The sequence below is a fragment of the Sesamum indicum genome, linkage group LG4 (assembly GCF_000512975.1).
Source record: "Sesamum indicum cultivar Zhongzhi No. 13 linkage group LG4, S_indicum_v1.0, whole genome shotgun sequence".
Classification (NCBI taxonomy): domain Eukaryota; kingdom Viridiplantae; phylum Streptophyta; class Magnoliopsida; order Lamiales; family Pedaliaceae; genus Sesamum; species Sesamum indicum.
This window is the reverse complement of record NC_026148.1, coordinates 12,001,858-12,016,621: the sequence shown is the minus strand read 5'-3', so window position 1 is coordinate 12,016,621 and position 14,764 is coordinate 12,001,858. Positions and strand designations below refer to the sequence as shown.

General features: G+C 34.0%; 3 protein-coding genes across 3 annotated transcripts; 1 reads left to right on the top strand and 2 right to left on the bottom strand.

The window, feature by feature from the left end:
• On the top strand, positions 1,325 to 4,358 carry LOC105160800 (tRNA (guanine(26)-N(2))-dimethyltransferase). The gene is made up of 6 exons (XM_011078290.2): positions 1,325 to 1,923; positions 2,497 to 2,697; positions 2,781 to 2,874; positions 3,001 to 3,201; positions 3,319 to 3,381; positions 3,555 to 4,358. Exons 1-6 carry the CDS (start codon positions 1,361 to 1,363, stop codon positions 3,699 to 3,701), a joined length of 1,269 nt encoding a protein of 422 aa, XP_011076592.1. The 5' UTR covers positions 1,325 to 1,360; the 3' UTR covers positions 3,702 to 4,358.
• On the bottom strand, positions 4,261 to 7,262 carry LOC105160801 (superoxide dismutase [Mn], mitochondrial). Its single transcript, XM_011078291.2, has 6 exons — positions 6,889 to 7,262; positions 6,029 to 6,075; positions 5,811 to 5,936; positions 5,643 to 5,699; positions 4,946 to 5,023; positions 4,261 to 4,566 (listed from the first exon to the last, which is right to left on the bottom strand). Exons 1-6 carry the CDS (start codon positions 7,163 to 7,165, stop codon positions 4,474 to 4,476), a joined length of 678 nt encoding a protein of 225 aa, XP_011076593.1. The 5' UTR covers positions 7,166 to 7,262; the 3' UTR covers positions 4,261 to 4,473.
• Positions 9,098 to 12,272, bottom strand: LOC105160799 (macro domain-containing protein VPA0103). The gene is made up of 7 exons (XM_011078288.2): positions 11,887 to 12,272; positions 10,994 to 11,042; positions 10,801 to 10,903; positions 10,611 to 10,706; positions 10,443 to 10,517; positions 9,772 to 9,841; positions 9,098 to 9,498 (listed from the first exon to the last, which is right to left on the bottom strand). The coding sequence occupies exons 1-7, from the start codon at positions 12,229 to 12,231 to the stop codon at positions 9,424 to 9,426; spliced, it is 813 nt and encodes a 270-aa protein (XP_011076590.1). The 5' UTR covers positions 12,232 to 12,272; the 3' UTR covers positions 9,098 to 9,423.

The window sequence follows — 14,764 nt, the reverse complement described above, 5'->3', positions numbered from 1 at the left end:
AAACCTAGAGCTCCAGATGCTATGATGCGAGAACAAGTTCAAGAGGAAGAAACCAAACAACTACTTTCTATAGGTAGCTTGAATTTGAATCAATGCCCCATATGATAGCGGGGAAATCTTGATAAGACTTTTGAATGATTTTACTTCCACGACAGTTCTGTAATTTTGCCTTAAAAGTTTATAATATATGATTAAATGCTTTAGCATCGCCATGGAGAGAGCGCTAGCACATTTTTTTTGGCAACATGATCTCCCTTTTGATTTCTGAGCTCGGGATGCTATGACGACAGAGCAAGAAATTCATAAAGAAAAACACCAGCAACTAGTTCCTATGGGTAGCTTGGATTTGAATCCTCCTCTTGCAGGGAAACACTTCGCATTGTTAAAAGATTCTTTTTTCAGCCAGGTGTAGACCATTCCGTGAAAGATCGAGATACCCTTAATGAGATTCAGTATGGATGTAAGAAAATCATTAGGACAAATTGATAAGCCGATGTCCTTAAAAATCTAACAGAAAATAATAACGAATATGATCAAATTTCTGATGGTAGATTCTTCTTCAATATACAATGCTATATTAACATATCCTATGAAAATGAAGTTCTCCATGTTAGAAGGAGTCTAAGAAGAATTGAGTGATCAAAGAATGATGAAGGAATAATGCTACATGAATTCCTTAGAAGCTATGGAGAAGATTAAGGGAAACTTTTTTTGTTTTTTAAAGTGGTTTTCAAATGTCGATCTAGTACAAACGACTAATAGCAAATAAAGGCATGCACACAAGACTCCTACTCATTGTACATAATTCTAAATCAAAATGTGAATTTGATGAGTTCTTTGGATGCATTCTAATCACGTTGGCCTATGAAGATCAAGAGAAGACAAGCTTCGACACCAAGCAAGGTACATATTCTTATATATGTCCTTTGATTTGATGAAAGTAGAAATAACTTATCAAATACTTGTTAATCAAACGCTCAAAATCAAATAGAATATACCATGGAAGTTTATATAGACGTGCTAGTAAAAATTCAAAGAAGAAGGATCATGTACGAGAGTTGGCCAAGTGTATTACAAGCATACAATTCGAGGAGAATTCTATATAAGTTCAAAGGGGGAAATTGTTAATTAATTCTTTTTTACATTATCATGAGAAAAATAACTTTATTATATATTTTTTAATAAAGCATTTCTTAATTTTATACTTATGAATTATCATCCTTATATATTAAAGAAAGATTTTTTATATGGTGTAATTTAAGATATTTTTTCAATTATTTTTTGAATTATTATAAAATAAATAATAGAATATTATTTTCTGAAAAATTTATCTTCGTTTCCTTCCCAATCCTCTCCCGCCATGTTTTCTCTTCCCGTTAAACCTCTGACTCCTTTCACTTCTCTCTCATCCAAACCCCTAAACCCTCCCAAATGCTGCAAATCCCAACCCCAAATTGAAAGGGGCCTCTCTTTTGACGTCGGAGACACCTTCTTCCGCCACGAAAGCTCCACCGGCCGTGACCTCGGCGTGCTTTCCGCCGCAATTTACAAGAAATCCCACAATGCCCTCCGGGTGCTCGACGCAATGTGTGGTTGCGGAATTCGCTCTATGCGGTATCTGGTTGAAGCTGATGCTGACTTTGTGCTGGCCAACGATGCGAATCACGAGTGCGGCGGGGTTATTTCAGGGAATTTGGAGAGGGCGGATAGGGAAAAGAAGAGATGGGTGGTTAAGCATTCGGATGCGAACCGGGTTTTGACGGAGTGTTATTTGGAACGGGATTTTTTTGACTTGATTGATGTGGATTCTTTTGGGAGTGAGTCGAGTTACTTGAGGGCGGCGATGTGTGCTGTGAAGTTGGATGGGCTTTTGTATGTCACTTCTACTGATGGGTACTCGTCTGGCGGGCACCGGCCTGAACAGTGAGTTGGATAATTATGCATTAGTGGTTTGTCGTCTGCTGGTACTTGACATTAACAGAGTAATTGTTCAGTTGATAGCTTATTAGCATTTAAGTGTATGGAAATGTATGCATGTGTTTACTCGTACAATTCATGGTCAATCAAAAAGTCTGGGAGAAAAGCAATGTTAGCTACAGGTATTGTGAGGCGGTACACGAGTTGCTCATCTGTGAGGTCACTAGACGATAAATCTGTCCAATGCAGTTTTCTTATCGATTATGTTAAGTTTAAAGTTTTAATACATTTGTGCATGTCTTTGTTCTGGAAATATATCGATTATATAAGAAAAACTATATGCATTGAATTCGCCAATTGAAAATGCATCATAAGGAATTATAGCAGTACAAGAAGAAGGATGCATTTTCGATTATTATGTAAAAGCATGAGTTAGCCTTCAATTATTATTAAGTTGTTCCTGAAAAAAGAAATAAGCAATTCTGAATATTTTTGGTTGCATTGTACATCTAGATGCCGCTATTTTGTCGACTCAATCATGATGTCGTGACTTAACAAAGCAATCTTTTTGCCTTGTAGTACTTTGGCTGCATATGGAGCATATGTTAAGCATATGCCATACTCAAATGAGATTGGATTAAGAATGCTCATAGGTGGGGCTATGCGGGAGGCTTCTGTGTTGGGTTATCAGGTCGTGCCACTTTTCTCGTACTACTCGTACCATGGCCCCGTGTTTAGGGCAATGCTCCAGATTAGGCGTGGCAAGTATCCCAATAAGAGGTCTTGATTTTTTGTCAAACTTTTTTAAGCATCGACCCCTTTTATTTGAAACCTTGATTGTTGATCTCCAGCACCTGTTACAGGCATTATAGTTTCATCAGCTACTGCATTCAATGTGGAAATTCTCAGGCATTCTCATGGGGTGAACTTGGTCAGATGAGGTGCTCTTGCAATAACGTATGCCTTTGTAATCCTCTCTCAATGAGGATTCTGAGAATCCTACACAGTTTATCCATTGTAAAGTTATCTAGTAGCATTAGGCTTGTGTGGGCAAATGTTTACATTCCTCTTGGTTCATTTCAGGTTCCAGGTTCGCTTATTGTTTCAGGGCCCCTTTGGACAGGACCTCTTCACAGTGCATCTTTTCTTACTGAAATGCTAAACTTGGCTGGACAATGGGGTTGGACAAGCAACAAAACAGGAAAACATCTCGAAACATTGTTAAAACGAATGATTGATGAAAGTGACCCTGTATTGCCATTTGGATACATCAGACTTGATGAGGTACATGTGAAATTTGTGATAAAGTTTAGAAATTTTGACCTCGTGAATATGTGCTATGCCACCTCAATTATATCAATACACAGGCTTCCATTCACTTTTCTGTTGTAACTGTCTCAGATATCAAGTCGAGCGAAGGTTAATTCCCCTCCCTTAGATTCTGTATTGTGCACATTACACAAGGTACTTCCTTGGCATACACCACACTAAGACCAGAATTCCCTACTTTCATATTCTTTCTAGTTCCTCTTCTGATGAGCAAATAAATGTGTTTCTTAGAGAAGCTTTTAATAGTATTCAAACTTATGATAGAACTAATGGCTTTTAATTTGGATGTAACCGTGTCTCGGTTACAGGAAGGGTATGCTGCTTGCAGATCACATATTGCCTCTAATGCAATCAAGACAAACTGTCCTATGGTTGATTGTGTGAGGCTTGTGAAGGAACTTCAACAGTGTCCAGAGACTGGTGAAGGAAAGTTGCATCATGCTATTGAAATATAACGATGATTACCTACATCAAAGCATGCATTCCGGATTCCAAATCGGTAAGAAAACCTGTGCTTTTGCTTCACCATATAGACGGTGGAAGGATGAAGAATCACCAGTACACAACCTGTGCTTGTTGCTTCACCATATAGACGGTAGAAGGATGAAGAATCACCAGTACACGCAACAGATAATACTGGACCGAGCTCAGGATACTTGAACTCACCCAGGCTGATTGATGGATAATGTTGGTGGTTATTCAGCCAACTTGCGATTTGCCTGGAGCTTTGCAGGAAATGAAGTCAATCTCTTTATAGTTTATTTTCTTTATCTTTTTCCCCTTTGTTCAGTTTCATGTCAAAATTCTTATAACAGAAATACCAGTTCTAAAATCCACAATAGGATCCAATATTTAAGAAAACTGTGTACTTTAACCACCCACAGCTAAAACTTAAAAAGTGCCTGTCATAGATGTGTCATTGCAAGTTTGTAGTTGACTTCATTTTCTACTTCATTGTTTGCCAAGAAACAGAAATTCATTGAACTATAGAGAAGATGTAGTTAGAAGTAAATCTGAGCCCCAACGAACACAGTGCATTGCATCAACTAATGCTTCTCAGCCCTCCAGACAAGCAAGCCCAAAAACATTATGTATAAGTGTGTACAGCAACCAGTAAATAGCCCACTATGAAAAGTGTTGCCTCTGTCACTACACAAATTTATTTCCTCTAAGACACTTCTAGTACACAGCTGGCCACACTTACTCCAACTTCTCATGTTTGTTCAATCAAAGGCATTCCCTATCATAAACTTCACTAGCATATTTCCAGTTTATGACTTTCCAAATATTCTTCAGGTAGTCTGGTCTCACATTCTTGTACTGCAAAATGAGAAGCAATAGAAAACACAAGTGATGTTCAAACCCACAACGCGAAGGAGCTAAGAAAACCAATGAACTAATGAAGAAGATCAAGACAATAACACATTACAGGTACAGGGCATGCATATAAGACGAAGGAACTCTCATAGGCCTCGAGAGAGGAACATTGGGAGAGCAAATGCAAAGAGAAATAACTCTGAATTAAAAAATACAAGAACCATGTTCTGCCTGAAGATATGAAAGATAGAAGCCTTACTATTGTCCCTTTACAATTACCAGCAGCTAATAAACGTCTTTTACATATAAGGGCCTAACCATCATGAGGATAATTGAATTTAAGCTATAGAAGAACCACTCGAGTTCGAGGAGCAATAAGTACCTGCAAATAGTATGCATGCTCCCAGACATCAATACCAAGCAGAGGAACCAAATTTGGTCCTTTAGTAACGAGTGGATCCTGCAAAAAAAGATAGGCATAACAGTAGGGTAATTCAATTAAGTCGGACAAATTCCATTCATTTTTCACTAATTAATCTTGCCAAACAAGAGCCATTTTCCTTCTTCTATTCTGATCTAGGAACTTGATAATACAGTATAAAGTTTCTAAAATCTTTCAGTAACTGCATGACCTACAGAAAAGAAAGGTGCCAACTCAATACATTAGGAGAATAAAATTCCAGCTTCTTTTATTCAATGTAACAGATAATTACAAAAGTTAAAAAATAGTCTCCTGGCCTAGAGAATTTCCTCTCCTCATAATGCCTATAAACAACAGCATAAAGCTCCAAAATGAACAACGCAATACAAACAAGGAACTTTGTAACTTAAAATCCTAGCAACCTAGGCTCAGAAGGCCATGATAACATTACTTGCCAGTTCTTGATAGCTTCTACAGACAAGCCGACAGAGTTAACTAAAACTTAAAATGAAGCTGACTCAACCTTAAGTTTTAAAATTTAAATGCACTATCTTGGAGTAGAGCATACTCTAATTGTGCAGCAAACTGAAGCATCCTTTAATTCTTTTTTTACCACACATATTAGTTTTTTTGTTACAACATAAGTCACATCACTTACCTGATTCGGTGTGGTCTCTACCACCAGACGCTTGAATTCTTTGTCCAGGCCAAGCCACTGGGAATACAATAAAGTAATTCACAGAAAGAGATATTAGCAGACCGACAAGTGTCTTTTTCAGACATATATTGCTGGAAACATGTTACAGCAAAAATAGAGTAAACGTACCACCCATCCAGATCCCTGCAAAGCAGCACCTTCTGCATTCATTTTCTGTATTAGAGCTTCCAGGGAGTCAAAGTGATTGTCAACCGCCCAACCCAAAGAACCTTTGGGAGGTTCACCACCCCCTTGCTGGGAGAAGATATTAGCTTTTATCAATTTCCTTGCTTACTCGTTCAATGGTAAATATGACTATAATAAAATATTTCAGGAGGCAAACTTACACGGACAGGAGCAAGATTTTTCCAGAAAATTGAGTGATTAACATGACCTGTTGAAAACAGTATTAGACCCACAATACACGAAAACACATTGACAAGTTTACCAAACTAAGTTCCACAACCAATAACTAGAGAGAAGACCATGAAGAGGCATCAAACGTAAGTTTTCAGAAAAATTACAATTTCTGTATAAGCTGTTAGCAAATGCATTTTTTTGTTCACATATTTATGGATATCTGTCTCTGTCGGCGGGCATGTGTCTGTCTGTGTATATATGTGTCAGGCGATGCAAAATATCCACATCTCCTTAGCCTTCTATAGTAAGAAAATTGATCCCTTCACCTTTTTGAAATTTATATTTACTGAAAATTGCAGGTAATCTATGTCTCCGCCAAAATGCCCAAGAACTCCCGCAAAAAAGACAAGCAAGCCAAAAAGCAAAATTTTATCAAGGATAAAGATCGATATTTTCTCCAAATATTCTTAAAACCCTCCTGTCACCAATACACCAGCCGCCTAATTTATCCTATTAATTCAAGCTCTACGCACTAGGACAATATAAGGTCTTCCAAGCGGTGCTCACAAATATCCTCAGTCAGCATTTGCACAGTACCAATATAATTGATCAGAATCATATTCATCGCCAATTCCAATTTCCAGGTCACAATCCTTTCCCACATAACGCAGCTAAATCTCAACACTAAAACTAAATAAATTACGTAAAATCCATACCAACCAAACCCACCACAAAACATCCCGAAACGAAACAAAAGGAAACTGTTAAAAGAGAAAGAAACAAACAACCACAAGATAAAGGTGAAAACTAAAGCCAGGAATTCATTCCAAGTAAGATACATCAGTACCTCCGCCATTGAACTTGATGGCACTCTGCAACTTGACAACGGTGGATGCATCTCCCTTGGCAATGGCGCCATCGAGCTGCTCCAGTGCTTTATTATAATTGGTTATGTAAGTCTGGTGGTGTTTGTGGTGGTGTAGCTGCATGATCTCGGCGCTGATGGCGGGCTCGAGATCGCCATAATCGTAGGGCAGATCGGGGAGCGAGACAGTCTGGAGGCAGCGAACGCCCAGAGGCGCTGCGGTCAGTGTTTTTCTGGTGAGTAGGGTTCGTAGAGCCATTGCCGACTCGCTCTTCGGACTGTTCTCTGGAGAAATGTACACAAAAAGATGACAACTAGACGAACGCTTCTCTCTCTCTCTCTTAGTTAGAGGGCGTTTGGCCAAACTTATATAATCTCATAAAATATTTTTTAAATAAAAAAATTATACTTTTGATTTCATTCGTAAAATTTATTACATTTTTTATCTCACAGTTCACGAACTTAGCTCTTTTAATTCCACAAACTAGTAAATTAAAGTATTTACAACAAGAAATATTTAATTTTTTATTCTATGGGACTAAATATGCCATAATTTTCATACAAGACAAAAAACAGTATAATTTTTTATCGTATAGAACCAAATATGCTCAATTTATAAAATGTGGGATAAAAAACGCGACATCATTCACCGCGGGAATAAAAAGACAATTTATTTTTTTAAAAGAAGAATTTTTAAGAACATAGATCTTATTTAAAATAAAATTATTAAAAGCATTTGAATAAAACAAACTTATTAAACTTATAATATAAAACTAATAACAAATTGGTAATTAACTTGAAAGAATTTGGACTAATTTGTTAATTTTTTTAAATAAATTTGAGAAAAAAAATTCGAAATATAACATTTGTTTTTTAATTTTATAAATTTATTTTTTTAATACTTTATAATATCTTGTAAGTATGAAAATATTTTAGAAAATATTATAACAAGAGTTATAGACTTTTAGTGCACATGAGTCTTGTCTCAAATATTATTTGAATAATTTAATCTCAAGTATGAGCACTAAATTTAACTAAAGTCGTGTTTCACCAACCCATAACTTAACTTGGGATTCATTCGATGTATCCAGAATTTAATATATCCAGAAATTGTGTATGTTGGATTTTACGAAAAGGCTCAGAAATCCCATTATTATTTTTCTTGTTTAAAACTTTTTTTTTGCATCTATTAATATTTTTACATAGATAAAAATAAAATTAAACCCCTTAAATTTAATTTAAGCTCATTATTCTTCATAGCATTATTGAGGACAAGAATCAAGCTTAATTATTTATTTATTATTATATATATTTAAATATATTTATGAGTCGATATATATATATATATATTTGAAAAAAAAAACTATTCATGAGTCGTAATGTCACATATCGTTTCATGAATAAATACTTTTATTTAAAAATGTGTGGAATGGTTATGTGACGTATCGACTCCCCTTATTTATTTATTTGTTAATTATGTTTAATTAGTTGAAATTATAATAATTTTAATTCCATTTAATTTGTTTCGTTAATTAATATTAGGTAATTATTTAATTAATCTTAGTTAATTAATAATGTCATTATCATTAACAATTAATTAAGAATCAAATATTTCTAATTATAATATTATTAATTTAAAATATATGACATATTTAATTAATTTTTTTATTAATTACTTAAAAAAATCACATTTGAAAAATTGTACTTAAGTATAACTTCATCATGCGACATAACGACTCACCTTAAAATTGCAAGTCTACCCATTTTAAAATGAAATTAGAACTGATTACACGTAAACTCTTTCTGAAAATGTGAAATTAGGCAAAATCATAATTTGAAATCGCAGTTCTGCCATTTTATTATGTTTCTATAAAATCGCCTGCACTTGATTCAGAACTGCTATTTAAAGTAGCAGTTTTGAATATTTATTTTTTTTAAGTTTTTGAAATAGAAAATATATATATTTATATTATATAAAAAAAATCAGGTGTTAACAGTAATTTTTTGAAGAGAGTCTAAATGTAACTTTAAAATTACTTTGAGGGAAAATATAATTTCACATTTTTAGAGAACATATAAATGTAATCAACCCTATAAATCATAATGAACTCGCATTAACTATAATAAATATCTACGGAATTTTAAGCTATGATGAACCTAAAATATTAATAAATAAAAAATTCACAAAGAATTAGGAAAAAAGTGAATAGTTTTACCTTCAAATCATTTTGTACTTCCATACCAACAGTTTATATGAAGCTGTAAGGCATCAAAATTGAAATCCCAGTATTAGTAGGGGAAGGGCAAGAGGATGAGAGCACTCAACATATTTCAGATTACACATTTCAAATACCGCAACTTAAATCACATCTCTGTTTTCTTATTTCAACATATTCACCAGCTGCTATTGTTCTTCTCTTCAACTTTCGGTACATGAAAAACCGGCAACTTCTTACTTTGCATCATGCATTGATAGTATTTGCTCAACACAACAGCTCCGATGATGGCAGATATATATCACTTCTGTAGCAATTCATTGGCCTTTTTCAACCAAACATCGTAAATATCATCTGAGAACAGAACAAAGTGCACCTGACAATATAAAGTGATAATGATTAACATAGGCGAATGCATAAATGAAGACGACGATTCAAGAAATCAATTATTTATTCTGGAAATAAACAAGGCAGCTAAACCATATGAACACTTGATTTCCATTGTTTTCTACGAACTTGTGCATCTATATAACTATTCACACCGAAGTTTGAAACCCGCAGTATTCCCCATTTTAAATGAAGTGCAGACATATATAATTTGTTTATAATGGTGGTAACACAAGATTCATATTAAGACAGAAGAAATTACTTCCTTCAAGTCCCCACCAGACTCCTTGATTGTAGAGATAGCCACAGTGGCAGCTTCCTCATATGGATATCTGCAACCGTAGAGGATACCAAATAATTAATCTTAACAGTGCATGTAAACCAAAGTAAACAATGAAGAGCAAGTAAACAACATCCAATTTTCTCGTTTAAATTATACAAACGGCATTTATATGCATCCTTAGGGAGACTGAATTTCTTTCCTTCATTTATATATTAAAAGTTGTCTCACATTAAAATAATTAATCTTGGAAAGTTGGGGTTTGGAAAATATTCTACTGCTCAGTTGCAAATGAAAAAATTAATCCTACATTGGATTTGAGGGAAGCATCTAGGAAAATCATTTCAAATGACTTCATGTCGAAAAAATTTGTAATCTATCAACACTTCACCAAATATAGTTTAACATGAGGATGGAAATATTTGAAGTCCTTTTAATAAGGAATTATCCAAACAAACCCAAAGGATTTGTTATTAGGGATGGGAAATCCCTAACCCAAGCACACATTCTAGTTTATTATATGTATATAGTGCAAAAAGCAGGCAGACAATTATTTATTGGAATAGACAAATGCAAGTGATCGTGCCACAGAAAAACCTAGGAACTAAGTTTCATTAGCTTCAGCAAATAATAGTCATGTCATGACAACATACCCGTAGACGCCACATGATATAGCAGGAAATGCAATATATTGAATGTTGTGTTCTTTTGCCACGCGTAAACTGTTTCTGTAACAAGTTCCAAACAGAAAAGGTGAAATTATAACTACATTAAGGAGTAAAATTCTATGGAGAGAACATCGAGAAAGTTCAATTACGTACCTGTATGCATTCGTCAAAGAGGCTTCAGGATTCTTATCTGTATCATAAATTGGTCCAACTGTGTGAATAACATGAGAAGCTGGCAACCGAAAGCCTCTACACATTTTAAAATATAGCTTAATTCATCACATTACTAGTGAAAATGAGGAGTAAATAGTATATATACTATATTTCAACAAGGAGCATGTACAGGGTAATCCTTGCTTCTCCTGTAGGGCAGCGAACTCCAGGCTTCACTTCTGGGACCTCATAGCATGCTGCCCGTAATTCTGGACCAGCAGCTCGATGTATGGCTTGAAAAGATAAAGGCAGTTAAAAATGAATTGAGAATGCCGTCATCAAAATGTGCATTCCACTCAATAAAATTAAAAATGAAATAGTACCTCCATCAGCACCACCGCCTCCAAGCATACGTTCATTCGCTGGATTGACCTAAAAAGGAACCGGTACAGATATATTACATCATAAGAACCCTGGACAAAGTCTTGCTCTTATATCATGATTCAAGAAAGAAGAAATCATATCTGGAAGATAACATCTAAATTCCTCAAGTGAAGATGCCATTTTGAACCATTTAACTTTATTTTGAGGATTAAATCAATCGCATGCCAATTGGTGTTATGCATGAGAAAAATTGCATTAAAAATATGAACGAGATCTATGGGAATCTGTCAGGAGGAGATGGGTGACTGCCCCTAACAGCTCCCCATGTCTGCTCCACCTCTATCTTTCTTCTCAAAAAGAATGTTATTGAAATCTTAAGACAGTCATGTTATATCACAGACGCCATTAGTAGTTGGTGAAAAAAAGAAAACTGGAGTGTAAATCATTCGTAAAAGAACTAGAATCCAGGTACTCATGCTATGAAAGTGATTGTAATCTCAATAGTTTTCATTTTCCTCACTCTCACTTATTACTTGAAGGGTATCAGTGGATATAATCCACCGAATATAACATCTCTAATTGGGATATCCTGCACATAAACCTTTTTTATTCATTATACACAAATCAAAACAACAACGATTAATTCCCTCAAATATACAAAACCACAATGATCTCTACCTACTCTTTTTCTTCAGTATCTACGAAACTGCTTAGTCTTTGAATTCTGAATACCAACTAGTTTAAAGGGGACAGAGAAATCCAAAAATGAAAACCGCCAAAAAGTAAAAAAAATAATCTTCCTAATTCTCTTTCATTTCTTTAGGAAAGTGAAATTCAGAACTCAACAGAGAGTGGCAGTGAGAGAGAGAGAGAGCGAGAGAGATTATGTTACAATAGCATCGGAGGAACCGTCGACGGACCACCGAGTGATGTCGCCTTTCTGAATCTTGAGAACACTCGACGGCGTCAGGCGAAACTCCGCCACCTGACGTTCCCCATCTCCGCCGCTCGACATCGTGGAAAATCCAAAGGCTAGCACCGCCCGGCCGCTACTGCTGTGCCGTGAGTTCGAAGTGACGAAAAAGGGCCAGAGCAGCGGTTGAACGGCAACAATCCGACGACAGTCGCTCTTCAAGAATCCGGGAGGCCGACGCAAATCGCGGCGGATGGATCTGGTGGAATATCGAGAGGAGAAAATGCGTATGATTCTGGAGTACAGTGGAGCAACAGAACTCATCAGTTGTCGAACAGCAATTGAGAAAACACAACCTTTTACCTAAGAATATAAGTTCGTATTGAGAAGACGTCCACGATTTTTTACATAATTATAAATATGCCTTCTAATTTAAAATTTTACCAATACTTTTTTTAATTTTAATAATTATTTAACAATTAGTTTAATTTTTTAATTTTTATAGGATTTTTATCGATTTTTTAAGGATAAATTAAAATGTCTTTATAGAATATAAATTATTTTATTTATTTTTTAATTTTTTTTTTAAATATTATGTATGAAATGGATTCATCTTTTTTATGATTCTATAAATTCTTTTATCCATTTTGTCGGTTTTTTATATTTTTTAAAATTATTCATAAATAAATCACAGTAAGAACAAAGTTGATAATTTTAAATTTTCATACAAAGATAACATATTTAAATAATTTATTGAGTCCAAATATATTACAATAAATTATATTTATTTATAAAATATATTAATTTAATATAAAACACCCAAAAAGTATATAATTTTTTTTACAAATTAAAATTTTAAATTTAAAAAACACAATACAAATTTATATATTAAAATTTCATATTTCAAATTAGAATTTATATGCAATATAAAAGTTACTTATAATAATTATATATTATTAACTCAATTAAATTATTATTAGTTAAATATATTTTATTTATTTATATATAATACTGATCAATATCAAAATGCCAAAAAAATAATTTTAATTATTTTAAGTTATATTGTTAATTATAAACAATATTTAAATTATTTAATATTCAAAATTTCAAAAAATTGAATTATTTTTATTTTATTTTTAAAAAATAGTTTTTTGTTTCTTCTTTGTGCCGGCAACAACCCTGGGCAACGGAAGTCGCCCTTCTTCTCTGGGCGACCACCGCCACCCAAATCTGGTCATCGTCCCTTCCAGAAGGGGGTAGCGGCTGTAGCGGAAAAGGGGTGATTGTTTTGGCAGGGACGACCTCATCGTTGCCCCTTTGTGAGCAGTCAACGTTGCCGTCGCTGCTATAGATATATATATTATATTTATTATACATATAGTGTATGTATAAATATATATAAATAAAAATATATATTTAAATTACTTATGATTTGGACCATTCATTTTTTACAATTGAAGATCAATGGTTGTTATAAGAAAGATATAACGTTCAATTCAACAAAAAAATTAACGCCGTTAGGGTTTACATAACAGAAGGGGAGAGTATGCAACTTTTAGAAAAAAATATAGGGGGTTTTTTGTCTATTTTTTTTATACATGAAATTTTTAGCTAAAATTTTAAAACATAAGAAAATTTTGTGCAACTTATTCTTTTTATTATTGAAATGTTGAGTTTGAATGTTATACAGTGCGCATATGAATAGATAGGTTGACACATGTGAATTGTGATAAACCAACGATTGTTGATTTAGTGGTAAATGAGTTGAATTTTTATTAATGAGTATTATTTAAACATCAGAATCATACTTATTGATAGTGATTTAATTCTTTTGTTCTTGATTCAAAAAATAATAATTTTATTTTTAATGTAGAATGAGAACACCTATAATATATATATATATATATATATAAAAGGAACACATCTTAAAAGAAAATATTTATTTATGATTGATTACATCAAATAATTTTTATAAGTAGTCATATGTTAAAGAAAAGAAATACGGAAAACACGTAACTCATAAGGAAGAGAGAAAATGGAACGTGTGCTTGATTCAAGACTCTTGCTGGTGCAAACATGGTTTTAACGACCCGTTTGTTGGACAAGAAATGACATTTTTTTAGGAGTTTTAATAACTGAAAATTCTAGTTCGGACTCAATTTGATTAAATTTGAGATAATCATATAGTAAGTTTGATGAGTAAAACCCATTTTATGTGCAAAATGCCTAAACTATCCTTAATGAAGGGCAATTCAGTCATTTACGCTGTATTTAACCCGGGCGTCGGGAAAAGACGGTTCGGGCGATCCGAAACCCGGATCCGGATATCGCGAGAAGACCCTGACATAATAGCTATCAAATCCAGAGTGACAGTTCACTGGATGGCAACATGTGGCCCATACAACAGTAAACATCTGGTCCTATAAATACCTCAAGGCACTATATATTGAGGTAACTGATGCTGAGACTTTTCGATTTACAACATCTAATCGCACATTTTTACCTCGATCACACTAACTTGAGCGTTGGAGGGTCATTGTCGGGAATGTACCCGACGAGCTTACGTTCTTATTTTATTCTAAGGAACCCAATACTCGATCTTGGTGGAGTTAGAAATTATCCGAGAAGTCAACCTTCGGGGTCACTGAATTTGAACAAGATCAAAGTGTAATATTTGTAATTGGTTGTTCGATTAAATTTGATCCGTGTAAGAATTTTTCATAAATATAATTAACATTAATTTGTTATAGTATACCACACATTTCTTCATTACATTTATTTTTTTTCAATTTAAATTTCTTACATGATCCAAATATTTTGATTTTTTTTAAGCAATTAATTCTCACAATTATATACT